The sequence below is a fragment of the Cnephaeus nilssonii genome (genome assembly GCF_951640355.1).
Source record: "Cnephaeus nilssonii genome assembly, chromosome: 24".
Taxonomy (NCBI): Eukaryota; Metazoa; Chordata; class Mammalia; order Chiroptera; family Vespertilionidae; genus Cnephaeus; species Cnephaeus nilssonii.
Window position 1 is genome coordinate 12,811,865 of NC_137095.1, and position 26,165 is coordinate 12,838,029.

Consider the following 26,165-nt stretch of genomic DNA (forward strand, 5'->3'; position numbering starts at 1 on the left):
AGACTTTAATAATCCCCTCTCCATAATTGATAGAATACGTAGAGAGAAGCCGCAGAATATACATTCTTTTCAAGTGCGCATGAAATATTCACAATGGCAGACAATATCATAGGCCGTGAAACCAGTTAAAGTAAATGTATAAGCACTAAGGTGATAAAAAGTATGTTCTCTGACTACAACGAAATTAAATTGGATGTGGATAGGAGACAGGTCTCGCGAAGAGCCCCCCACATTTTGGAAATGAACACACTTCAAAAGAAACCGTGCGTTGAAGGCAAAATCAAAATAGAAAACATTCTGGGCCGCATGGAAATGAAACACAGCACACTGAAACCTCTGGGATGTCACCGTCTTGGGGGAAGTTTATAAACTATAGTTATAAACTATATTTTAGAAGAAAGGTGGAAAGATAGCTAATGAATGATCTCAAATTTCATCTTTAAAAAAAGATCAAAACCCAAAGTAGCCCTAGCCCAGTGGTCGGCAAACTCATTAGTCAGCAGAGCCAAATATCAACAGTACAACGATTGACATTTCTTTTGAGAGCCAAATTTTTTAAACTTAAACTTCTTCTAGCGCCACTTCTTCAAAATAGATTTGCCCAGGCTGTGGTATTTTGTGGAAGAGCCACACTCAGGGGGCCAAAGAGCCGCATGTGGCTCGAGAGCCGTAGTTTGCCGATCACTGCCCTAGCCGGTTTGGCTCAGTGGATAGAGTGTCAGCCTGGGGACTGGAGGGTCCCAGGTTTGATTCCGGCCAAGGGCACATGCCCAGGTTGCGGGCTCTATCCCCAGTGGGTGGCGTGCAGGAGGCAGCCAATCAATAGTTCTCTTTCATTATTAATGTTTCTATCTCTCTCTCCCTCTTCCTTCTTCCTCTCTGAAATCAGTACAAATATATATTCAAAAAACACACTAAAGTAAGTGAAAGGAAGGAAGAAAAATTAGAACAGTAATCAGTGAAACAGTGAAAGAAAAACAATGGAGAAAAATTAGTTTAATCAAAAGCTGATTCTTTGAGATCAATAAAATTGATTAAATCCCTATCCAGGCTGATTAAGGGAAAAATGACATAAATTATCAGGATGAGAAATGAAAGAGAGAATTGCTACAAGCGTCACAGATATGAAAAGGATAATAAGAGAATATTACAAACAACTTCATGCCAGTAAGTTTGACAACTTAGATGAAGTGGAAAAAAATTCCTTGACAGACATAAATGGCCAAAGCTCATTCAAGAATAAATTGATAACCAGAATAGCCCTACATTTATTTATTTATTTTTTAATATATTTTATTGATTTTTTTACAGAGAGGAAGGGAGAGGGATAGAGAGTTAGAAACATCGATGAGAGAGAAACATCGATCAGCTGCCTCCTGCACACCCCCTACCGGGGATGTGCCCGCAACCAAGGTACATGCCCTTGACTGGAATCGAACCTGGGACCCTTGAGTCTGCAGGCTGATGCTCTATCCACTGAGCCACACTGGTCAGGGCAGCCCTACATGTATTAATTGAATGTATAGTGGAGATCATCCCCACAGAGGAAAGTCCAGGTTCAGATGGCTTCAGTGGTGATTTACATAAAAAATTAAAGAATAAATATTAGTTGCCCGGCCGGCATGGCTCAATGGTTGAGCGTCGACCTATGAACCAGAAGGTAATGGTTTGATTCCCTGTAGGGGCATGCAGGAGGCAGCCGATCCATGATTTTCTCTCATCATTGATGTTTCTCTCTCTCTCTCCCTCTCCCTTCCTCTCCGAACTCAATAAAAATATATTTTTTTAAAAAAGAAAAATTTTAACAAGTCCATACGAAGTGTCTCAGAAAATGAGAGAAGAGGAACTACTTCCTAACTTCTTACCCTGATAGCAGACGTAACAAAAAAGCGGAAATTACCCGCTAACCTCTCTTATGGAGATGCAACTACCTTTAACCCAATTTTAGAAAATTCATATCAATGAATCAAGACCAATTGGGATTTGTCGCAGGAACGCAACATTAGTTTAACATGCGGAAGTCATTGCATATAATTTATTATATATATATAAAAAACTAAAAACAAAAAACAAAAAAACAACCCACCCCAACATATGGATGACCTCAATAGACACAGAAGAAGCTTTTGACAAAAATTCAACATCATTTCCTGATAAAAATTCAACAAATGAGAGCTAGAGACTTCCTCCATAGACCATCCCCATGAAAACCACAGGTAACATCATACTTGTTGCTGAAAGGCGGAATGCCCACTCCTGCCACGTGTCTTCAAGCTTGTGTTGGAGACGGTAGTCAGGGCAAACAGGCAGGCAGACAGGAGACATTCCGGTGGGCCAGGGAAAAGTCAGGCTTTAGCCCTAACCGGTGTGGCTCAGTGGATAGAGCGTCGGCCTGCAGACTCAAGGGTCCCAGGTTCGATTCCGGGCAAGGGCATGTGCCTTGGTTGCGGGCACATCCCCATTAGGGGGTGTGCAGGAGGCAGCCGATCGATGTTTCCTCTCTCATCGATGTTTCTAACTCTCTATCCCTCTCCCTTCCTCTCTGTAAAAAACCAATAAAATATATTTTTAAAAAAAGGCAGGCTTTATTTGCAGAGGATATGCTTGTCTATGGAGAAGTTCTGATGGCATCTACACACGGACAAAAGCTGCAAGAACTATTCATTGTATTTCCCAAAGTCCCAGGATGCCAAACCGATAGACAAAAACGAGTTTTATGTCTACGCCATGCCACAAACCATTCAAAAATAAGTTTCTCAAAATACAATTTATAACGGCGTCGACAGTTCTGAAATAGGGATAAATCTGACAAACTATGCAAAGGATCTGTGTATGCAAATACTGCAAACTACAAAGCATTGCTGAAACGTATTTATGAAGACCTGAATAAGTAGAGAGCTAGAACTCGTGGCTGAGAAGACGTGATATTGTTAAGATTTCCTTAAATTGATTTATGGATTGAATGCATTTCCAATCAAAGTTGTGAGGGTTTTTGTGTTGTTTTTTTTTGGTAGAAATCGACAGATTGGTTCTAAAATTCATATGGAAATGCAAACCGCCTAGACTAGCAAATGCAGTTTTGGGAGGGGAAAAAAAAAAAAGTTGGAGGACTAACAAGACCATATTTCAAGATTTATGATAAAGCTACAGTCATCAAGACAGTGTGATATTGATGTCAAGACTGACAAATAGATTAATAAAAGAGAACAGACAGGGTAGGAATAAACTCACCCATGGAGGGACAATGGATTATGGGTACGGGCAAGTTCCATGGAGGGAAAAAATCGTCTGTTCATGATATGGCCCTTGAAGAACTGGATATCCCCAAGATTAATTTCAGCTTCTACTCCACACCATTAACAAAGATGGCCATAAAGTGGGTGGTCGATTTACACATGCAATCTACAGCTTGGAGGGAAGCCGGCGCCCAGCCAGCGTGGCTCAGTGGGTTGAGCATGGACCTATGAACCAGGAGGTCACAGATTTGATCCCAGTCAGGGCACATGGCCTGGGCTGTGGGCTCGGTCCCCAGTTGGCTATTAATATGGGTACATTTTGAGATGGGTGGTAATCAGATAGTCTCCTTCCTGTCTCCCAGTATGGCTATTTTAATACTTCTTCATGACTTTCTAAAGGGTAAAACAATTTTACACTCCGTGAATGGCAGTAAATGTCTTTTGTTTATTTGTTGGTTTTTTGTTGTTGTTAATCCTTACCCGAGGATATTTCCCCATTGATTTTATTTATTTTTATTTTTTAAAAAAATATTTTTATTGATTTCAGAGAGGAAGGGAGAGGGATAGAGAGACAGAAACATCCATGATGAGAGAGAATCATGGAATTGGCTGCCTCCTGCACGCCCCCTACTGGGGATCGAGCCTGCAACCCAGGCACGTGCCCTCGATTGGAATCGAACCTGGGATCCTTCAGCCTGCAGGCCGAGGCTCTATCCAAGTGAGCCAAACCGGTTAGGGCTCCCCATTGGTTTTAAAGAGAGTGTAAGGACGGGGAAGAGACAAAGAGAAAAACATCCATGTGAGAGAGACACATCGATGGGTTGCCTCCCGCACACGCCCCGGCCCAGGGTCAGGGATCCAGCCTGCCACTGAGGTACGTGCCCTTGACCGGAATCAAACCCAGGCCCCTTCAGTCCCAGGGCTGATGCTCTTACCCACTGAGCCACACCGGCTAGGGCAGCAGTAATCTTTTAATTTCCATAGAATCCTTAAGTGTTTTATGCAGAAGGGAAAGTAGGAAGCAACTCTTCCAATTCGGTGACTGGATAGATGGAGACTTTGCGTCCAAAATGGGGGGTTTCCTGACCTGGGCACAAGGAGCAGGTGGAGGCGGTGAAGTGCGATTCAGTTCTCCCGGTGAGAACATCTAAGTCCGTTTCCCCACCCCACGCTGCCGTGCGGGGGCTCTCCTCCTCTCAATAGCTAAATGGGTAAATGCCTGGAATAAATAAATAAAGCATGTGTCGTGGGCAGTTAATACTCGAGCCAGAGAGGGCTCGGGGATGGAAGAGGCAGCCCGGCCGCCGTGTTCCTCGAGGCCCAGGTGACCTGTCTCTGGAAATGGCCCACCCTGAACACAGTCCTCACCAGCACACACAACACAATCCCATTTCACCGGGCAGGTTCCAGACGCTTTGCGGAGTTACGGGGAAGGCCCCCCCCAATTGCAGGGTGCCCTTATGAAGTCAAACAATGCAGCGGCGGAGTTATAATCGTCAAGGCTAAGAGAGGGAGTGTGGGCAATGGGCAGGCGAGAGCAATCGGGGAGAGCCGTGTTCCGGAAACAAGGTGAAGAGTCTGTGAGGCAGCGAAAGGGAAAAAGCTGGTCCAGATGGCAGCAACCCACTCATCCTGAGCACAGGGGCAGCCCACCGCCATCTGTTGGTAGCCACGGGTATGACAGCTTCCCATTGCCTCACCCACACACTGGCATCCATTTCTTCTCTCTCTCTCTCTCTCTCTCTCTCTCTCTCTCTCTCTCTCTCTCTCTCTCTCTCTCTCCCGCCCCCGTCTCTCTCCCCTAGGTGTACTGATTAAAAATGTGGATTTTGTAATCAAAGAAAACACGATAATTTCAAGAGAAACATCAAAAATGCTTTATTCAAAGTAATGGCCATCGCTAGCTACACATTTCCCCCATCTTTCAGGTAATTTGTGGGTACTGTCCCAATAGAACTGTTCTTGTTTTGAGGCAGACCATTCAGAGACCCAGTTTCCCACTTCTTTATACGTTTTGAAGTACTGCTCAGACAGTGCGTGTGCCATGGATCAGAACAAGTGGTCATCTGAAGGAGCGAGGTCTGGTGAATATAGCGGGTGGGCTAATACTTCCCAGGCAGGATCTTTTAACGTGTCTTTAACTGGCGTTGAAGTGTGTGATGGTGTGTCGTCATGAAGCAAAATTACTTTGCCGTGTCTTCTGGCCCATTCTGGTGGTTTTATAATCAAAGCATGGTTCAAATTGATTCTTTGTTGTTGGTAGCGATCAGTATTAACGGTTTCCCCTGGTTTTAGAAGCTCATAATACACCACACCTTCCTGATCCCACCAAACGCAGAGCATTGTCTTCTTTCCGAAGTGAGTTGGCCTTGCAGTTGATGTTGATGGTTGACCTGGATCAACCTGTGATTTTGTGCGTTTGTGATTCTCAAAATAAATCCACTTTTCATCGCCAGGCACAATTCGATGCAAAAAAGACTTTCTTTTGTGTCGTTGAAACAACGTTTTACTGATGACTTTTCGGTTTTCCATTTGTCTTTCGTTCAGTTGATGTGGCACCCATTTTCCTTCCTTTAAAATCTTTCCCATTGCTTGTAAACTGTTGGAAATTGTTTGCTGAGCAACGTTTAATCTTTCTGCAAGTTGTTTTTGAGTTTGACATGCATCTTCATCCAATAATGCTTGTAATTGTTGGTCTTCAAACTCTTTTGGTTGACCTGGACGTTCTTTGTCTTTCACATCGAAATCATCACTTTTAAAGCGTTTAAACCAGCGTTCACAAGGATCTTGAGATGGAACATGTTCACCATAAGCTTCCCAAAGTAAAGATAACTTTCAGCAGCACTTTTCTTCAAAATAAAGTAATGAATTAAAATTTCCCGTAAATGCTTTTTTTTGGCATGAAATTCGACATTTTTAAGCGTAAAAATATCTATGATGTTAACACCTTCAGCAAATTTGACATATGAAGTTTTGAAGCTTGCTGTCAATACAACAAAATGGCATACAGATCACATCGCATATATATCAACATATGTGTAACCCCATCTAGTGAAAAAAATCCGCATTATTAACCAGTACAACTGCTATATACAAATATATATTTGTATTGATTTCAGAGAGGAAGGGAGATGGAGAGATAGAAACATCAATGATGAGAGAGAATCATGGATCGGCTGCCTCCTGCACGCCCCCTACTGGGGATGTTGCCCACAACCCCGGGCATGTGCCCTGACCTGGAATCAAACTGTGACCTCCTGGTTTATAGGTTGATGCTCAACCTCTGAGCCACACCAGCCCGGCTGGCATCCAGTCTCTTAAGATATTAGTGGTAGCCCTAACCGGTTTGGCTCAGTGGATAGAGCGTCGGCCTTAGGACTCAAGGGTCCCAGGTTCGATTCCGGTCAAGGGCATGTACCTTGGTTGCGGGCACATCCCCAGTAGGGAGTGTGCAGGAGGCAGCTGATGAATGTTTCTCTCTCATCGATGTTTCTAATTCTCTATCCCTTTCCCTTCCTCGCTATAAAAAATCAATAAAATATATATATTTTAAAAGATATTAGTGGTATAGTGTTATCATGAGATGACTGTATTTGTATAGAGGAACACAAAGAAAATAAGCTTTTTAAGAAATTCAGTTTATCATGTCATTTTTTATTTTCCTGGTGTTTGGAGAAGCCAAATGTTGCCTTCCTGAATTTTGTTTTTTGGGGACACATGCTCGCCCACGCAGTATTTAATGAATATTCGTTTCTGATGAGAGTTGCTGGTAAAGGCTGGAATGAGTTCACTGGATAGTGAGTTGTTGGGTTGATAATTTTTTTTCCTATTAATTAGTTTAATTTGATATAAATGATATAATTTCATATAAAATAGTCAGTTTCTCCTTATGTCCTGAGCAAACAAATTTTGAAAACCTTACTGATATTTCTCAGTAAGGCTTCTGACCAATATATCCATCTGAAAATGTGGTTTTTTTTCTTTCATTTTTTTAATTAAGGTATTATAGGTGTACATATTTTACCATTGCCCCCACCCCCACCCCACTCCCATACATGCCCTCACCCCCCAGTGTCTTGCGTCCGTTGGTTATGCTTACATGCATGCATCCAAGTCCTTCGGTTGATCTCTTATCTCCCCCACCTCTCCCTAACCTTCCCACTGTAATTTGACAGACAGTCTGTTTGATGCTTTACTGCCTCTGTATCTATCTTTTTGCTCATCAGTTTATCATGTCCTTTATTATCCACAAATGGGTGAGATCATGTGGTATTTTTCTTTCATTGACTGGCTTATTCCACTTAACATAATGTTCCCCAGTTCCATCGATAATATTTTGTTTTTCATCATGGCCCCCACCCCGTCAGAATAAGGCGCGAAAGGAAAAAAGCCCGCCCGGCCCTAGGCGATAGACGGGTATAAAGAACGCTGTCTGTGTTTCTGTAATTTGTCACTTAGGCCTTTCTGCTGAACCTGATACAGATATACTGCCTCTGACATGTTCTCCTCCACGTGGAGACGTTATTTTACGGCGGGAATAAATTTATTCTGTATTACAGTCACTAAGCATGAGTGATTCACTTCCCCGGCTGATCTATGCACGTCTTTAAATGTCGCCTTCCCTGACGGCTTCATTTTTCCGTCCTACGTACCTGAGGCTGGGTGCTGAGCCGGCTTCGGGGGTGGGTGGGGATTGGAAGTGGATGTGGTTTCTGTCCTGGTGGGTTTTTAAAATATATCTGTACTAATAAAAGGGTAATATGCTAATTAGACCAGGAGACCTTCCGGACGTCCTTCTGGACAAAGCCATGGTGGCGGGGCCGAGGCAGAGGCGGTTAGGGGCAATCAGGCCAGGAGGGGAGGGCAGTTGGGGGTGATCAGGCTGGTGGGGGGGCAGTTGGGGACGAGCAAACTGGCAGGGGGGGCAGTTGGGAGCAATCAGGCCGGCAGGTGGGTCAGTTGGGGGCGAGCAGGCCAGCAAGGGGGGCATTTGGGGGCGAGCAGGCTTGCAGGCAGAGTGGTTAGTGGTGATGAGGCAGGAAGGCAGGTGAGCGGTTAGGAGCCAGCAGTCCTGGATTGTGAGAGGGATGTCCGATTGGAGAGGGTGCAGGCCGGGCTGAGGGACACCCCCCCACACACACTGTGCACGAATTTCATGCACCAGGCCACTAGTATATATATATTTTTATTGATTTCAGGGTGGAAGGGAGAGGGAGATAGAAACATCCATGATGAGAGAGAATCATGGACAGGCTGCCTCCTGCACGCCCCACACTGGGGATCGAGCCCATAACCCGGTCATGTGCCCTGACTGGGAATCCAACCCATGACCTCCTGGTTCATAGCTCGATGCTCAACCACTGAGCCATGCCAGCCAGACTAACTTCCCATTCTTTAGGGGACCAAGCTCATTGCTCTTTCATGCATGATGTTGCGTGTGGTGGAAATTGTATCATTACTCAACAGCTAACTTATTTCGTTTTCTCCTCCAAGTTATGAATTCAGCACATCTGACTAACGAATGCGTAGGCAGAAGGTTTTGGCCACGTAAGAGACTATCGCCTCCCTAGAAAAGGTTTAAACATTTGTCTAACATTGACCAGGAAAATGACTTCTCATAATTTGTGTTAATTCTAATTTTAAGCCTGGCCACCATAGCTCAGGGGTTGAGCGTTGGCCTAGGAACCAGGAGGTCACGGTTCCATTCCCGGTCAGGGGCACATGCCCGGGTTTCGGGCTCTGTCCCCAGTAGGGGGCGTGCATGAGGCAGCCGATCCATGATTCTCTCTCATCATTGATGTTTTTTTCTCTCTCTCTTCCTCTCCCTCCCTCTCTGAAATCAATAAAAATATAACTAAAACAAAAAAAATCCCAATTTTATTTATCAACAAACACTCTATAAATGTAGGAAACCCACCTTAGCAAAGTCATCTAATCTTTAAACCCACCTAATCCTACCAGTGGGCTTGTTAAAACAAACCCGGTGATTCCCAGGATCCTTGGGAGTTTGCACAACAGCCCTCTCGGCAAGAGCCGGGATGTGGGTTGTGTTTCTCACGGAGCAGAGGTGACCTCCCCGGGCCTGGCCTGGCTTCTAGCCGAGGGGTGATTCTGTCAAACCCGTTTCCCGTGCAAACGCCGTGCGTGCGGCGTCAGGCTGGCATCTCCCCGTGTGGACTGGGCGGCTGGGAGGTCCGGACGCAGGGTTTCGGGAGGCTTGTCAAACCATCTCATTTTTCACGTCTTTATGTTTAAAAGCCTCCCCGGGGCTTGGGTTTATTTTAGGGGACGGCACTCCGAAGCAAAGGAAAAGAAAAAGGACCAGTGTCATTACATTGATGGATCGGAGACTTACATGATGATTATTTTTTTTTTAATGAGCCTTTTCTCTTGATTTCAAAATGTTAGAAGAAAAACTATCTTTCCCAGGTCCACTTAGTCTTTAGCACCTCATTTATGTCACCGACGGTGTATTTTTTTTTTTTTTTTTTTGACAAGAGTGATTTAAAAATAACCCATATTTCAGACCCGGGAGGCTGAGATGGTTTTCTTGCTTTGATGTTTAAACGTGTTTTTTTTTTTTTTTTTTTTTTTTTATAGCACATTTTAGCTCCATTATATCATTTTCCTAGAGTAATAGCCACCAATTTTCTCATTAACTCCCATATGGCGTTGCCTCACGGAATCATGGATTCTTTAAATTAGAAAAAAAAAATAGTCTTCTTAATCAAACTTTTATATTAAAAGTGCATGGCATATAATAATGGTATAATATGTACAATTATAAATAATCAAAAGTAGATTAAAGTGTATTCTCCATTATGTAGAGCACGTATGACTACTTACACATGATTAAAACACGCATGTCTATTATTACCGTCACGATCTACTTGGCTAACCTAATTTTAATAAGACACAGGCGTAGCGCAGGCTACAGGTGTCTTAGAACTACTGAGGACTTGTCTGTGGGTCAACACAGACCAGGTGAGATATTGGGGAACTCTGTGGAGGATAGTATACATTTTTTCAAATCATCTCTCTTCTTCATCTCTGCATCTCTAAGTAGAGGAACGTTTTCCTCTTAAAAAAAAAATATTTGTATTAATTTGAGAGAGAGGAAGGGAGAGGGAGAGAGAACTAGAAACATCAGTGATGAGAGAGAATCATGGATCGGCTGCCTCCTGCACGCCCCCCACTGGGGATCGAGTCCACAACCCGGACATGTGCCCTGACTGGGAATCGAACCATGACCTCCTGGTTCTTAGGTCGACGCTCAACCACTGAGCCATGCTGGCCAGGCTCATCCAGCCTCTTTGATCTGCTCTGCAATCTTCAGAATCTGGTGTGTGTGTGGGGGGGGGGGGGGGGGGAGACAGACAGAAAGGTCCCTGACACACGGGCCAGAGGCATTTTTAGTCTCCATGCCTGCCATCGCTGCAGAGACTGGGAAAACAGTCCCTCTTCTTCTCCCTCTCCCTCTCCCTCTCCCTCTTCTTCTCCCTCTCCCTCTCCCTCTCCCTCTCCCTCTCCCTCTCCCTCTCCCTCTCCCTCTCCCTCTCCCTCTCCCTCTCCCTCTCCCTCTCCCTCTCCCTCTCCCTCTCCCTCTCTGAAACCAATAAAAAATATACTTAGAGCCCTAGCCAGCTTGGCTCAGTGGATAGAGCGTTGGCCTGCGGACTGAAGGGTCCCAGGTTCGATTCCGGTCAAGGGCATGTACCTTGGTTGCGGGCACATCCCCAGTGGTGGGTGTGTAGGAGGCAGCTGATCGATGTTTCTCTCTCATCGATGTTTCTAACTCTCTGTCCCTCTTCTCTTCCTCTCTGTAAAAAATCAATAAAATATATTAAAAAATATTATATACTTAGAAAAAAAGAAGTGCTCCCTGCACGCCCTCTGCCTCGGGGTCCCCCCTCCCCACCTCCTTCCTCAGAGTCCCCTGGACCCCGGGATCCGTGGAGAGTTCCGGTGGGGAAGGAGCAGCAGGAAGAGGAGGAGCTCCCTGTGGGGACCTCGGTGGACGGTGGGAGGCAGGAGGGGGTGAGGGAGAGGTGTTCAGCAGCGGAGGGGACTCCTGGGACCCCATTTGCGAGGTGGGCAGGCCGCTCAGGGCCATCTCTGCGTCTTCGCCTCTGCGGTGGCGGCGGGAGCGTCAGCAGAATGCCTGCGGCTGGGGTCATCGGGAGGCTGGCAGGAGGCCGCCACGGGCGTGGGCTGTGGGATCCGCGGTCTGGGCATTGACGTCTCCCCTTTTCTCTCTCTTCCCTGCAGGGCGGCGGTGGAGGTGCTGGCGGCGTTGCTGAGATCCAGTAAGCACCTCCCTTGAAAAGGGGTTCTCCCTCTCCCCGTCCCAATTCAGAGAAAGGCGCTCTTCTGTGGCTCATTGCCCCCCTCCCCCCCCCCGGAGGGCCATTCCTGGGGGATCTTCGGGGTGCAACGGAGAATGTTAGGGCCCATGCAAGCTCACAGCTGGAGAGAGAGAGCGAACACCCCTTCCCTGGGGCGCGCCTGTACGTAACGCCATTAAGGCAGTTGGTTCTAAAGGGAGAGCGTTGTCTGTGGGACCTGCAGGCCTCTTCGCCGCTTCCAACACGGCCAGCTGCCGTGAGGATGTTGGAATAAACGCCAGTCCCAGTGGGATTGTCCTGGAGAGGAGAAGGTTCTGACAGTGGGGGAGAAGCAGGATTCTCTCTCTATACACACACACACACACACACACACACACACACACACTGAGTGGCCAGGTTATGATGATCTCTGAACGTATAATAATCTGGCCACTCAGTGTATATCCTATGTAATAAAAGGCTAATATGCAAATTGTCCCCTCGACCAGGAGTTCGACCAGCAGGCAGGCCGGCCAACCGCCCACGTCCCCTCCCCCGTGGCCAGGCTGGTCGGACCCCACCCATGCACGAATTCATGCACCAGGCCTCTAAAATATATATACACACATAGACACACACACACACACACACACACACACACACACACACACTGAGTGGCCAGGTTATTATGTGTACAGAGATCATAATAACATGGCCACTCATTGTGTGTGTGTGTGTGTGTGTGTGTGTGTGTGTGTGTGTGTATTGATTTCAGAGAGGAAGGGAGAGGGAGAGAGAGATAGAAACATCAATGATGAGAGAGAACACGTGATCAGCCGCCTCCCGCACGCCCCCTACTGGGGGATCCAGCCTGCCACTGGGACATGTGCCCTGCCGGGGAATTGAACCCAGATCTCCTGGTTCATAGGTCGACGCTCAACCGCTGAGCCGTGGCGGTGGCCAGGCCTAAGCAGGATTCTTGTGTTTGGGTCCCAGCCCGGGTCTGTATTCTTGGGCAGGTGCAGGGTCAGGATAGCTCGGAGGGTGTAGATGCTGATCACAGACAGATAGGAGGAGGCTGGCTCTGTTCTCGGTGACCCGAGTCCCCGCAAAGGAGTAGCTCGGGGTCGTGATGGTGCCGGAGTAAGTGGAGGATTGTTTTTCTCGCCTGGGGGCCCGCGTCTAATGGTGCTGGGAGCCGGTTCCACGCGTGCGGTGTGCGGTGTGACGGAAGGCTCGGTGCACTTGGGAGTGATGGGGCCTCGCCGAGCGTGTTTATGCCCCCCCCCTCCTCACCTCTTCATCTATTTTAATTTGGCAGCTTGGAAGCCAGCTGCCGCGATGGTAATATTTGTTTCTCTGTAGGGAGCACAGGGCCTGTGGGTAAGAAGTGAACTTTAATGAAACTTACAAATAAATAGAAGTAAAAAAAAAAACCACCTCCTCCTTCCCCCAAACATACATCTCTGTCAGCTCTGAGCCCAGAGAAACACATGCAACACACAGCACTTCTGTAACCGGGCAATCCCCGGGCCCGGGCTGCCGGCCACGCCCCGAGCCCGTTCTGCAGAGACAGGATGGAATCCTACATCAGCGTTGATTCCAGTCCAGCCAGGAGCATGGGAGAGCAGCAGGGCACCCACAAACATCTGCTCTGCCCCCCACCATAGGCCAGCTTCTGATAGTGGGAGGAAGGACAAAGGTTACAGGGGAAGTTGGCCAAAGGGTTATGCCAAATGGGCAGTTTACAGGTCAGGGGGCTGGAGGTTTGCAAAGGCCTGTGGGTATGCAAAGGCTGGGGGTGTTCAAAGGACTGGTCACAGGCAAAGGCAGGCGTCCTCAAACTACGGCCCGCGGGCCACATGTGGGTGTTTTTGCCGTTTTGTTTTTTTACTTCAAAATAAGATATGTGCAGTGTGCATAGGAATTTGTTCATAGTTTTTTTTTAAAACTATAGTCCGGCCCTCCCACGGCCTGAGGGACAGTGAACTGGCCCCCCCGTTTAAAAAGTTTGAGGACCCCTGGGCAAAGGGCTGGTGCTTGGAGGGTTCTGGAAAAAAAGGAAAATCCCTTTGACAGTCCAAGGATAAGTTATCGTAGAGGCAAAGAGACAAGAAGCTCCGTTAAGGTAAAGATCGACCTTCGCCAGGGAAAATATCGGCCTGGGACATGGGCTCCCCACCATACCCTGCTTTCAGTTCAAGTTTTAATGTCAGACCGTCCTTTTAAAAAAATATATATATATTATTGATTTTTTTACAGAGAAGAAGGGAGAGGGATAGAGAGTTAACATCGATGGGAGAGAAACATCCATCAGCTGCCTCCTGCACACTCCCTACTGGGGATGTGCCCGCCACCAAGGTACATGCCCTTGACCGGGATCGAACCCGGGACCCCTCAGTCCCCAGGCCGACGCTCTATCCACTGAGCCAAACTGGTTAGGGCCAGACTGTCCTTTGTGGTGACCTTAGGGCCTTTGAGTTTGCAAAGGCCGCCCCCCAGGCCTCCCCCGCGCTCGTCACGTTGGCGTGTGGGTCTTTCCCGCCCACAGCAGTTAGAGGCGTCGGGAAGTTGGCGGAAGCCGGGGTGTGTGTGGGGAGAGCGCTGGGAATAGGAAAGTAGGTGAGTCAGGGAAGGGAGAGAGGAGCAGGGAGGGAGACAGCGATGCAAGAGCGCTAATGGGGAGCTTGGCAGGAAGACGAGACGCGGGCGGCTTGGTACACATGCAGAATCGCAAGCTCCATCCATCACACGTGGGGCTGACGTGACGAAAGCGTCTGCTGTTCACTGGGCCCTTCCGATGTCAGCCACGGCGCAGGCGTCCGGTCAGGGGAGGGCGCCTGGGGATCACCCCCAGTTGACAGGTGAGGGGACTGGGGTTCGGGAAGCCGGGGCCATGCACTCCGCGTGCGGACTGCAGCGTTTACCCGCCCGTCGTGCGGGCCCTGGGGCCTGAGCCCTGTGTGTACCAAGAAGAGATTAACGAGGGTTAGGGTTTTGCTTTGCTTGTTTGTTTTTTAGCTTAAGGAAGATAAGACCCGAAGCTGAAAGGAAGCTAAATACATACTTTCTACGCATTAGAAAGATTTTGGGGGCCCTGAGCATCGGTCATTTAGTTTTTTCTTTCTTTCTTTTTAAAAATATATTTGTATTGATTTCAAAGAGGAGGGGAGAGAGAGAGATGGAAACTTCAGTGTTGAGAGAGAATCATGGATCGGCCGCCTCCTGCACGCCCCCCACTGGGAATCAAGCCCGCAACCCGGGCATGTGCCCTGACTGGGAATCCAACCGTGACCTCCTGGTTCATAGGTCGATGCTCAACCACTGAGCCACACCGGCCGGGCTGTCATTTAGTTCCTTAGAAAAGGGCGTTCTGAGGTCCACCCTGTACAAGCGTCTGAATGGGACCAGCAGGAGGCGCTCCGTCGCCAGGTGGCTGTGCCAGGGCCCAGTCTCTGCCAATGAGGCTCAGCATCAGATGAGGTTGACGATGATGGGGTGGACGGAGAGAAAGGGAACAGGGGTGGGAAGAATCGTAGATTCTATTGTACCAGCCCTGCTCGACTTGGAACGTAACTTTTTCCCCCTTGGCTGAAAGTTCTGACTTTTTCCACCAAATATTTTTGCCTTTTGCATTAAGTCCATAAAGTATTTTTTTTAAAATATGTTTTTATTGATTTCAGAGAGGACGGGAAAGGGAGAGAGAAAGAACCATCCGTGATGAGAGAGAATCCTGGATCGGCTGCCTCCTGCATGCCCCCTCCTGGGGATGGAGCCCACAGCCTGGGCATGTGCCCTGACCGGGAATCCACCTGTGACCTCCTGGTTCCTAGGTGGACGCTCAACCACTGAGCCACGCCGGCCGGACCATAAAACATTTTTAAAAGTGTAAGCTAGCCGAAACCGGTTTGGCTCAGTGGATAGAGCGTCGTTCTGTGGACTCAAGGGTCCCAGGTTCGATTCCGGTCAAGGGCATGTACATTGGTTGCAGGCACATCCCCAGTAGGGAGTGTGCAGGAGGCAGCTAATCGATGTTTCTCTCTCATCGATGTTTCTAGCTCTCTATCCCTCTCCCTTCCTCTCTGTAAAAAATCAATAAAATATATATTTTTTAAAAAGTGTAAGCTAAAAGAATGCTACCCATCCCCCTTGCTTCCCATGCCCACCCCGCCTCTGTCAGACCCCATGGTTGGGTGGGCTGACTGGTACAGGCCAGACAGCAGCCCTTGCAGTTCCGCGTGCTGCCAGGTGGTGGTGCTGTTCTTTCAGTTATCTCGGCCACGCTCCGTCCAGTATGTATTGGAGGCGAGTCATTTGTTTATCAGGAGGTTCTTTTAATCTAATGTTGCCCATATTTGCCGTTCCCCACTATCTGCGCTTCCCAGCGCGAGCGGCGAGCCTGTCTCGAGGAAATTAGCAGCTGCTGGTCTCTGAGGCATTGGCTCAGCCATTATTTAAGGGGGAGGCGGGGTGCCTGGAGCTGGGGCTGGAGGAGGGAGCCTCTGGAATTGGTTGCGTTCCCTGGGAGGTTAGCACTATTAGAAAGGATTTGGGGAGGAGGCGGTGGCGGGGGGTGGGGGGCTTCTCGGGAGCAGCTTTGGGGAGGGCTGCCTCAGGTAAACAGCCCCACGTCTTGCAGTTACCTTTCCCCAACCCCCTCTCACCTTTCGGATAACCTGCATCTTCCTGACCTTCACGGCCAAGGTCAAAGGCAGCACTGAAACGCCCGCCTGTCTGCCTTCCCACGGTCCACACGCATCCTCCTCCCGTTCCAGGATATGTCTCATGAACCGTTTCCTCGAGGAAGCGGGCAGGAGGGTGGGGAGTGGGAGAGAAAACATCTGTGTATCAGAGTACCTTCAGAGAAGATGGACCATGATGCTTAATTATAGACCATGGCCCAGCTGGCGGGGCTCAGGGGTTGAGCATCGACCTATGAACCAGGAGGTCATGATTCGATTCCCAGTCAGGGCACATGCCCAGTTTGCAGGCTCGATCCCCAGTAAGGGGCGTGCAGGAGGCAGCGCATCCATGATTCTCTCTCATCACTGATGCTTCTATCTCTCTCTCCCTCTCCCTTCCTTTCTGAAAAAAAGAAAAAGACTGGCAGACGCATCTTCTAACCAGTGGTCGGCAAACTCATTAGTCAACAGAGCCAAATATCAACCGTACAACGATTGACATTTCTTTTGAGAGCCACATTTTTCAAACTTAAACTTCTAACGCCACTTCTTCAACATAGACTCGCCCAGGCCGTGGTATTTTGTGGAAGAGCCACACTCAAGGGGCCAAAGAGCTGCGTGTGGCTCGCGAGCCGCAGTTTGCCAATCACAGTTCTAGGCGGTTTGGAAGATGTGTTTCTTTTTCGCCGTGTGGTCCCGAGGAAGAGTTTGTGAAGTGTGACTCAGAAATAAAGATGCAAAATGTATTCATCCTGGAGCCCTACTCAGATAGCTCTGGAGTCTCCTGGGACTAAGGTGCCTCATGAAACGGGACCTAATTAGACGAGGAAGGACGGCTTCCGGTGGGGATGAGAGGGGTTGGTAGCATGGCCAGGGCATTCACAGACCCCCGTGCAGCGCCGTGGACACGAAACTTGGCCACATACAATATTGCCACAAGCCCTGCCGGTGTTGCTCAGTTCGTTTGCCTGTTGTCTCGTATGCCGAAGGGTTGCCGGTTCGATTCCCAGTCAGGGCACGTGCCCGGGTTGCAGGCTCCATCCCTAGTGGGAGGCATGGCAGGAGGCAGCCGATCATCATTTCACTTTCACGTGATGATGTTTTTTTTCTCTCTCTCCCTCTTCCTTCCTCTCTCTCTATCCATCCATTTAAAACATCTTTTTTTTAAAACAAAATTGCTACAAGATTGCAAGCAATCCTGGTTCTTACACCCAAGCCACGTGCTGTCCTGGTCACCAGCACCAGCTCTGTCTGCAAGTCTGGGCCACCATGTTGCTCTGACAACAGTGTGACTGCGTTTGGGGAGGCCCGGGGTCACATATGGAGGTGGCGTGTGTTTGCTCACAGCTCAGACCTCTCACCCTCGGAAAGGCTAAGACACGGTGGAGACCCGTGTGCTTGCACAGCGGTCACGTCGCTGATGCCTGAGAGACTGAGGATCCCAATTGTGGCCACACGGGGCACACGCCTTCATCTTCTGCAGGGAAACCGGTATCTTCCAACATTCACCATCAAGACTGACCGAGGGCGTCCAAGCCAGCGTGACTCAGCAGTTGAGTGTGGATCTATGAACCAGGAGGTCACGGTTCGATTCCCCGGTCAGGGCACATGCTCAGTTTGCAGGCTTGATCCCCAGCAGGGGGCGTGCAGGAGGCAGCAGATCCGTGATTCTCTCTCATCCTTGATGATTCTCTCTCTCTCTCTCTCTCTCCCTTTGCCTTCCTCTCTATAATCAATACAAAAAATATATTAAAAATATTAAGAAGGTCTGGCTCAGTGGATAGAGCGTCGGCCTACGGACTGAAGGGTCCCGGGGTTCGATTCCGGTCCAGGTTGCAGGCTTGATCCCCGGTGTGGGGCGTGCAGGAGGCAGCTGATCCATGATTCTCTCTCATCACTGATGTTTCTCTCTCTCTCCCTCTCCCTTCCTCTCTGAAATCAACAAGAATATATTTTAAAAAAATATTAAGAAACAGGATTTCTCCCTCTCCTGCCTAGAAAATTTTAGCAGGAAACCATTTATGTAAGCAAACCAAAGTACTGCTGGTCTGTCTTGAAGAGGGTTGGGGGACCTGGAGCCCTTGCCCACCCCTAGTCTTTCAGCTCGCCCCAAACAGCTCCTGCACTCATCCTTTGCCTCTCCTCTATTTATATTTGCTCTTCCTCCCTGCGATGCCCGTCCTCTCGTCGGGTTTTAGATAAGTATGGACTTTAGCAAAACTCCCCAAGCTATTCTCAGAGAGAGATCGACGGAGGTAAGGTGACAGGGAGGTGGGGAGGTGGGCGGAGGTATAGCTATTTCCGATGTTAGTAAACATGCCCGCTTACTGAGGATTAACAGCGGATCGTGCATAAAGTCACCGGGATTTGATAAGGGTTTTTTCTCTCAGATACTTAAAAGATTCCCCCCCACCCCATTCTCCCCCTCATCCCTCCAAACAGTGTGAAGGTCGTTAGGATAAAACGTACCCTTACATAGATTAAAACCAAAAGTCCCTCACCTCCCACTTGGGGCCCTCCCCGGGCACGATTTATGCCAATCTGGCATCGTCTCAGCAGGCGATTCTTCCCTTTAATGCCTCCCACTTAATCTCCCGTTTTCTTTTAAACATCCGCTATCGGGCAGGCTGGATCTCATGCAGGCGGTAAAGGGCTCGGAGCGCTTTGTGGCCGGGACTAGCCAAGGAGAGCAAGGGTTCTGAATACAGCAGAATAATTCATTCAAGGAGTAATGAAGGCGATGGAAATCTTCCCCCAACAGATCTCGAGTGAATAAAGCTCATCTCTCTCAGGGCAGGGTCCTGGCTGAATGAAATGTTGAAAAGCGTAAAGAAAAGAGAAAAAATAAAATAAAAGGAAAACCAGCGAAGAAATGGGTCAAAAATCTCAGAGGGGCTCCATCAGGCCTGAGCATTTAGAATTTGACAAACAAGCAGAAAGAAAAAAAAAAAAAAAAGAAAAGGAGTGAGAGAGAAATTCATTAATAGGAGAAAGCCCTTCTGGAATAAAGCACCGAATTTTCAGGTTGTGTTTTCACTCCTGTGCACCGATGGGGTCTGGGGGAAGGGTCTGAGCTTGAGCTGGAATTCGTGCTTATCTGATTACAGCTCAGGGGATCTTTCCCAAACACTCAGCTCGAAGCATGCATTGTCTCATTTTTTTTTTTTTTAATTGAGAGAGAGAGAGAGAGAGAGAGGTGTTGTTCCACTCATTCATGCATTCATCGGCTGGTCCTTGTACGTATGCTGACCGGGGATTGAACCCCTAACCTTGGTGTAGCAGGATGGCGCTCTAACCACTGAGCTTCCTGGCCAGGGCTTGGAGACGCAGGTTAATCACTCGATTCGCTGGCACCAGGCAGTGTTCTCCACTGGAAAGTTATTGCTATTCTCTTTGTCATTAACAAAGCACCTCCGGTGACCGACATCGCCTTTTCCCGTTGGTTTCAGAGTCCAACAGCCGCAGGGCGGTGAACAGGGGCTACGTCGCCAGCTTGCTCAGGCTGCATCAGGACTGGCACAGCCATGACACAGCCAACCGCTACCTGCCGATCCGCCGGGCACTTCTGCTCTGCCTCAAGCACATAGCCACCCTCCAGTCCGGCAGGGAGGCCTTCCTGGCAGCTCAGGGCATGGAGATCCTCTTCAGCAGCACCCAGGTAACCAGCGCAGGAGTCACCTCTGTGCCAGAGAGAGTGATGATGGTGATGGTGTTGGTGATGGGGGTGGTTATGATGCTGATGGTGGTTATGATGCTGATGGTGATGATGGTGGTGATGGTGATGGTGATGGTGGTGGTTATGATGCTGATGGTGATGGTGGTGATGATGGTGGTTATGATGCTGATGGTGGTGATGATCATGGTGGTTATGATGGTGATGATTATGGTGGTGGTGGTTATGATGGTGATGATGATGGTGGTGGTAGTTAGGATGGTGATGATGATGGTGATGGTGGTTAGGTTGGTGATGATGACAGTGGTGGTGATGATGATTGTGGTGATGATGGTGATGGTGGTGATGATGATGGTGGTGATGACGGTGATGATGATGGTGATGGTGGTGCTGATGATGGTGATGGCGGTGATGATGATGGTGATGGTGGTGATAATGATGATGGTGATGGTGGTGATGATGATGGTGACAGTGATAATGAAGGAAGAGGAGGAGGAGGGATTTGTATTGAGCACTTGCAATGGCCTGGGGCTGGCTTCATAGTTCATGTTTAAGTTGATCATTGTGTACGGCCCGTGAATGATGTTATAAATATCCACATGGCCCTTGGCAGAAAGAAGGTTCCCCACCCTGTCTCTAGCCAGTCACTCCTCCCTGTGGCAGGCTCTCAGCATCCTCCAGTATCTACTCCTATGACGTGAGGGCCTCAGGAACCCCTGAGGAATGTCCAACTGGAGGCTCGCCCTCGCCAGCTTTGTGGGCCAAGTTAGCAGATAAAACATTTACTGAGACAGTGGTCGGCAAACTCATTAGTCAACAGAGCCAAATACCAACAGTCCAACGATTGAAATTTCTTTGGAGAGCCACATTTTTTAAACTTAAACTTCTTCTAACGCCACTTCTTCAAAATAGACTCGCCCAGGCCGTGGTATTTTGAGGAAGAGCCACACTCTAGGGGCCAAAGAGCTGCAGTTTGCCGACCATGGTACCAAGAGACTGAAGAAAACGGCCATTTTTTTTTTCTTTTTGGCCAAAGAGATAAACAAACGCCTCCCACCTCTCTCTCTCTCCCTCCCTCTCTCTCAGTTTAGTAAACTTGTCCTCACATTTGTCACAGTGTCTGAAAAGAAGGGTCTTGTCACGTTCCATCCACATCAAAATGTCACATCTGCAAAACCCACCTTTTCTTTGCTGTGGGTGGGTCCCGAGAAGGGGGCCATACTGTGGGCTCTGAGAGGTGGCCTGTTATCTCATTTACGTGCGTGGGATTCACTTCGTCTTTTCTTCCGGCTTCCTCTTCTGTCCTTCTCCTTCCTCTATTTCTCTCTGGCTAATCATAGCTGAAAGAGGAGCGTAGGACTTCCATCCGCTCAGCTCCTCACTCCCTAATTCACAGGGACACATGGGTGGTTGAAGGAGACATCCCCCTCCACACACCCCTCCCCGCTGCCCACCCATCCCGGGCAGCATCTCCCCAGGGGAAGCATTCCCCGAAAGGCATTTCTGTGCCACACCAGCACAGCCAAGGATGAGCCTGAGAGGGGGCGGGGAAGGATTGAGAAAAGACAGACAAGAGAATGAAAGCTGGGTCTCGGTGGGACGCTGTCCTCTCTGATGGAGAGACAGTGACAGCGCCACGGACTACTATGTCTTTATTTTATAGCAGATGCCACGAGGCAAAGTAAGGGCGTGGCCAAGATGTTTACAGCATTCTCCTGGGTTTTGATCCTGCTCAATGACATGCACCTGAACTCTATCACGCCCACATCACTCAGGCACGTGGGGCCACGTGTTCGGACCATAGGTGCAAGCTTACAACCACAGCTGTTGGCTATCGTTGTGCTGGGAGGGCCCTGCCCTCCACGCTGGGACTTGCACGTGGCCACTAGAGGACTGTGTCCTCTCATCAGTCCGAGGCTTGAACCTGTCCAAACACTGTAGCCATGCCCACATGTTTCAGTCTATGTTCAGACTAAATTCATCCCAATGACGCGTGAGCTGTGAAAGAGAAATGCAATTTCAGATTGTACACTCTAGGCCCGTGGTCGGCAAACGGCAGCTCGTGAGCCACACACGGCTCTTTGGCCCCTTGAGTGTGGCTCTTCCACAAAATCCCACGGCCTGGGCGAGTCTCTTTTGAAGAAGTGGCGTTAGAAGAAGTTTACGTTTCAAAAATGTGGCTCTCCAAAGAAATTTCAATCGTTGGACTGTTGGCATTTGGCTCTGTTGGCTAATGGGTTTGCCGACCACGGCTCTAGGCCAAAGCCGAGTCCATGCCAGACACGGTTCCGCACTGCGGTGTTCACAGGAGACGTCCTGCGCTGAGGGTGTTGACTGCCCGTGCCGCCTGCCTGTCACTCATTACCTGAGTTCTGTAAAAGGGGAGTCCACAAGACGCTGGAGAAAATGACGCGACCTTCCCTTTGTGCAGAACTCCTTGGAGGACCGGAGCCTGGAACCCGTCACGTCCGTCGCGCTTCAGGTCCTGAGGCAGTGCTTCCCGAAGGGTCCCCTTCCCTTGGTCACGGCCAGCAGTGCCTACGCCTTCCCCGCCCCCGGGCACCCCACCTCGGAACCCCCACGCGTTCTCGCGGAAGGTAAAGTAAGTGGGTGCCACGCTGGGGATGGAGCCCGCGACCCGGGCGTGTGCCCTGACTGGGAATCACACCGAGACCTCCTGGTTCCTGGGTTGACGCTCAACCACTGAGCCACACCAGCCGGGCTAGGAGAGTGTTTCTAAACCGTGGTGCTATTGGCACGTGACTGGACAGTTCTTTACAACGAGTTTTTATTTATTTTTAAAATATATTTTTTATTGATTTCAGAGAGGAAGGGAGAGGGAGAGAAAAGATGGAAACATCCATGGTGAGAGAGAATCATGGATCGGCTGCCTCCTGCACGCCCCCTACTGGGGATCAAGCCCACAACCTGGGCATGTGCCCTGACCGGGAATCGAACCGTGACCTCCTGGTTCATAGGTCGACGCTCAACCACTGAGCCACGCCAGCCGGGCTGGAATCGGTATTTTTCCAGAGGTGTCACCTTGCCTCAGTGGCACTGGCTGTGTCTATGGACTTGTGTTTCAAATAAGCTCCTTCAGATCAAAATGAGGGAGTCGATCACACTGCAGCACATTTTTGCATGTAGGTGACCTCTAACCTTTGGCAAGCTGCATCCATTCTTCTAAATTGGGCGGGGAGAGCCAGAATGGTATGCCTGCATCATTTTATTCTGCAAAATGAGAGGGACAGCAGTGTAGCCGTCTGTCACGGTGCTCACGGTCTCACAGGCCTTGAGTGAGCCCTGGGTTGTGTTGGGGTAGCGTGCACTTCATCGTGAGCTCCTGATTGGTCAGGGGGAGACATGCTGACCCGAACCCGAGACAAAGGGCGAGCCTCACCCACTTCTTCCCCTCCCTTTCCCCACCCAGAGGACTTCGAAGATGATGGTGACGAGGAAGAGGACAGAGACTCCGATTCTGAAGATGCGAAAGAGGAGGTCGGTACACCAGCCCTCGCTTCTAGCGATCCCCGTGTTCCCGGCAGACAAGGGACGATAGCACTGTCTGCCATCAGCTGATCCCAGTGTGAATTTTAAGGACTGACTTTTGTCTTTCTGCCCAGTGCCTGGCAGATTGTTTTGCTCCATAAATGGCAGCTGCTGTACTTTTTTAAAAAATATATATATTTTTGTTGATATCAGAGAGGAAGGGAGAGGGAGAGAGAGATAGAAACATCCATGAGGAGAGAGAATCATGGATCGGCTGCCTCCTGCACGCCCCACACTGGGGATGGAGCCCGCGACCCAGGCATGTGCCCTGACCGGGAATCAGACCGAGACCTCCTGGCTCCTGGGTTGATGCTCAACCGTTGAGCCACGCCAGCCAGCCTAGGAAAGTCTTTCTAAACCGTGGTGCTATTGGCATGTGACTGGACAGTTCTTTGTTGAGGGGGCTGTTCCTGGGCAGGGTCTGATGTTTAGCAGCATCTCTGGCCTCCACCCACTAGATGGCAGTAGCACCCCCTCACTCTCCCCCTCCCCCCACAACCCCCCTCCCCCCAGTCATGAACCAAAATTGTCTCCAGGAAGGACCCAACGTCACCCCTGACTAGAGAACCACTGCTCTGTAGTAATGGCAACTTTATCTAGGGTTGTAGTTCTGTCTTCGTTTGTGTTGGTGGACTTCAACTTGGACAAGCCCTTAGTGAGAGTTCCTTAATTTTGTCATCCTCAAAATAAGACTGAGAAGTAAATGCTACCTTTTAAGACATTCCTGAATATAAAAACTGGGTTTAAAAATATCTATCTATCCATCCATCCATCATCCATCCATCCATCCATCTATACCTCTATGTATCTACCTATCCATCCATCTATCTATGCATCTATTTTTCTATCTATCTATCTATCATCTACCTATCATCTATCTACCTATCAATCCATCAATCTATCTATGCATCTATCTATCTATCTATCTATCTATCTATCTATGCACCTATCTATCAGTGCATCTATCTATCCACCCATCCACCCATCTATCTATCCATCCATTCATCCATCTATCTACCTATCCATCTATCTATCTATCGATCGATCGATCTATCTATCTATCTATCTATCTATCTATCTATCTATCTACCTACCTACCTATCCATCCATCCATCCATCCATCCATCCATCCATCCATCCATCCATCCATCCATCCATCCTATACACCTATCTATATACCTATCTATCTATGCATCTATCTATCTATCTATCTATCTATCTATCTATCTATCTATCTGTCATCTATCTATCTATCTATCTATCTATACCTCTATCTATCTCCCTATCTATGCATCTATCTATCTCTCTATGCATCTGTCCATGCATGCATGCATGCATCCATCTATCCATCCCCCTTCCTCCCTTTCTTTTTTCTTACCTATTGGCCCGCCTACCTGTCTCTTTAGAGAGAAGGAGGCTTTCTGAGTTCTCTATATAGCGATCACTCACCTTGCTGATGACAGTAGCTGACCTCTAAGGACCCCCTCTTAGCCAGGTCTGCAGGTTAAGGCCGCCATTGACACGCTGGTGTTCTCCGGGTTTCACTGATGAATAGAATCATTTCTGAAGTCGTCGGTGGAAAATTGGCTCTTTGCTGTAGCTCGGCAGTGCGGGACTCGGAGTCCGCGCCGAATCATTTGAATAATGCTGTGCCGCTGCAGCCATCCATCAATGCCACGCTCCCCTCCCCTCACGCTCGCTCCCGGAGGACTGGACGCCTAATGAAGAGTGTCAGCCACTCGCGTATCTGACGTGCAAGGACCAGCTGTGCCTCTCTTCACTCCGGCCTCACTTCCCAGTGCTTGCCCGGCTGTGTTGCCACGGGTGCCAGCCTGGGCCACGGCCGAGGCTGCCCCAGAGATCGTGGAGGCCAGGAGGGCCTGAGAGATAAAGCTGGGAGCCCCAATACCAGGCTGTAGAGTGTGGGCCTGGTGCGTACTGCATTGGAAAATATCATTACGTCTCCCGCAGAGGATCTGTCTTTTTTTCTTTTAATTTGAAGTTTGGAGGAAAATGGTGGAAGAGATGGATGGAAAATATTGCATTTTCTCCCCCATCCCACTCCCCTGGGTCAAGAATATAAATATTTTAAAAAAATTTTTTGTTCATTTCTGAGAGGAAAGGAGAGACAGGCAGAAACATCCATGATGAGAGAGAATCATGGATCGGTTGCCTCCTGCACGCCCCACACTGGGGATCGAGCCCACAATCCAGGCATGTGCCTTGACCGGGAATCGAATGGTCAACCACTGAGCCACACCGGCCGGCCTCTTTCTTTATTCCTAAAAAGCAACCCGACCTGTTAAACTGTCCTTTGCGCAGGCAGGCACTGCAATTCGGAGGCAAGGACGCCACGTCCCCGGGTTGTGAAGAGTCTCGTCTGCATCTCGTCTCCATGTTCCTCAGGGCGGCTTTCTCGGTGGTGACACGTGTCTCCCGTGTTCCACTGCAGGACGACGACTTGGAAACCGACGTGAACAAGCTGAGCTCCAAACCTGGCCTTGACCGCCCCGAGGAGGAGCTGAGCCAGTACGAGGCCATGTGCCGGGAGCTCTCCTGCAGCTTTGAGGTGGGACGTACGCCGCGGTTCTGCATCCCGGGGATGTGCGAGTCCACGATGGGGTCTCTGCAGAACCTGGGGCCACACAGGGAGGGGCCTGCGGATGGAGGGAGCCCCTGGCTCACCCCTAGCAATCTGCTT

General features: G+C 49.1%; 1 protein-coding gene across 1 annotated transcript in view; it reads left to right on the plus strand.

Moving 5' to 3' along the window:
- The window catches only part of AGBL1 (AGBL carboxypeptidase 1), a gene marked incomplete at its 3' end in the record, with an annotated part of 254,689 nt that overhangs the window by 42,417 nt on the left and 186,107 nt on the right, over positions 1-26,165 (plus strand). Inside the window, exons 6-10 of the mRNA XM_079764228.1 lie at positions 11,505-11,542; positions 19,692-19,900; positions 22,347-22,512; positions 23,346-23,413; positions 25,917-26,033. Of these exons, the coding sequence (XP_079620354.1) occupies positions 11,505-11,542; positions 19,692-19,900; positions 22,347-22,512; positions 23,346-23,413; positions 25,917-26,033 (598 nt within the window). The remainder of the gene's footprint in view (positions 1-11,504; positions 11,543-19,691; positions 19,901-22,346; positions 22,513-23,345; positions 23,414-25,916; positions 26,034-26,165) is intronic.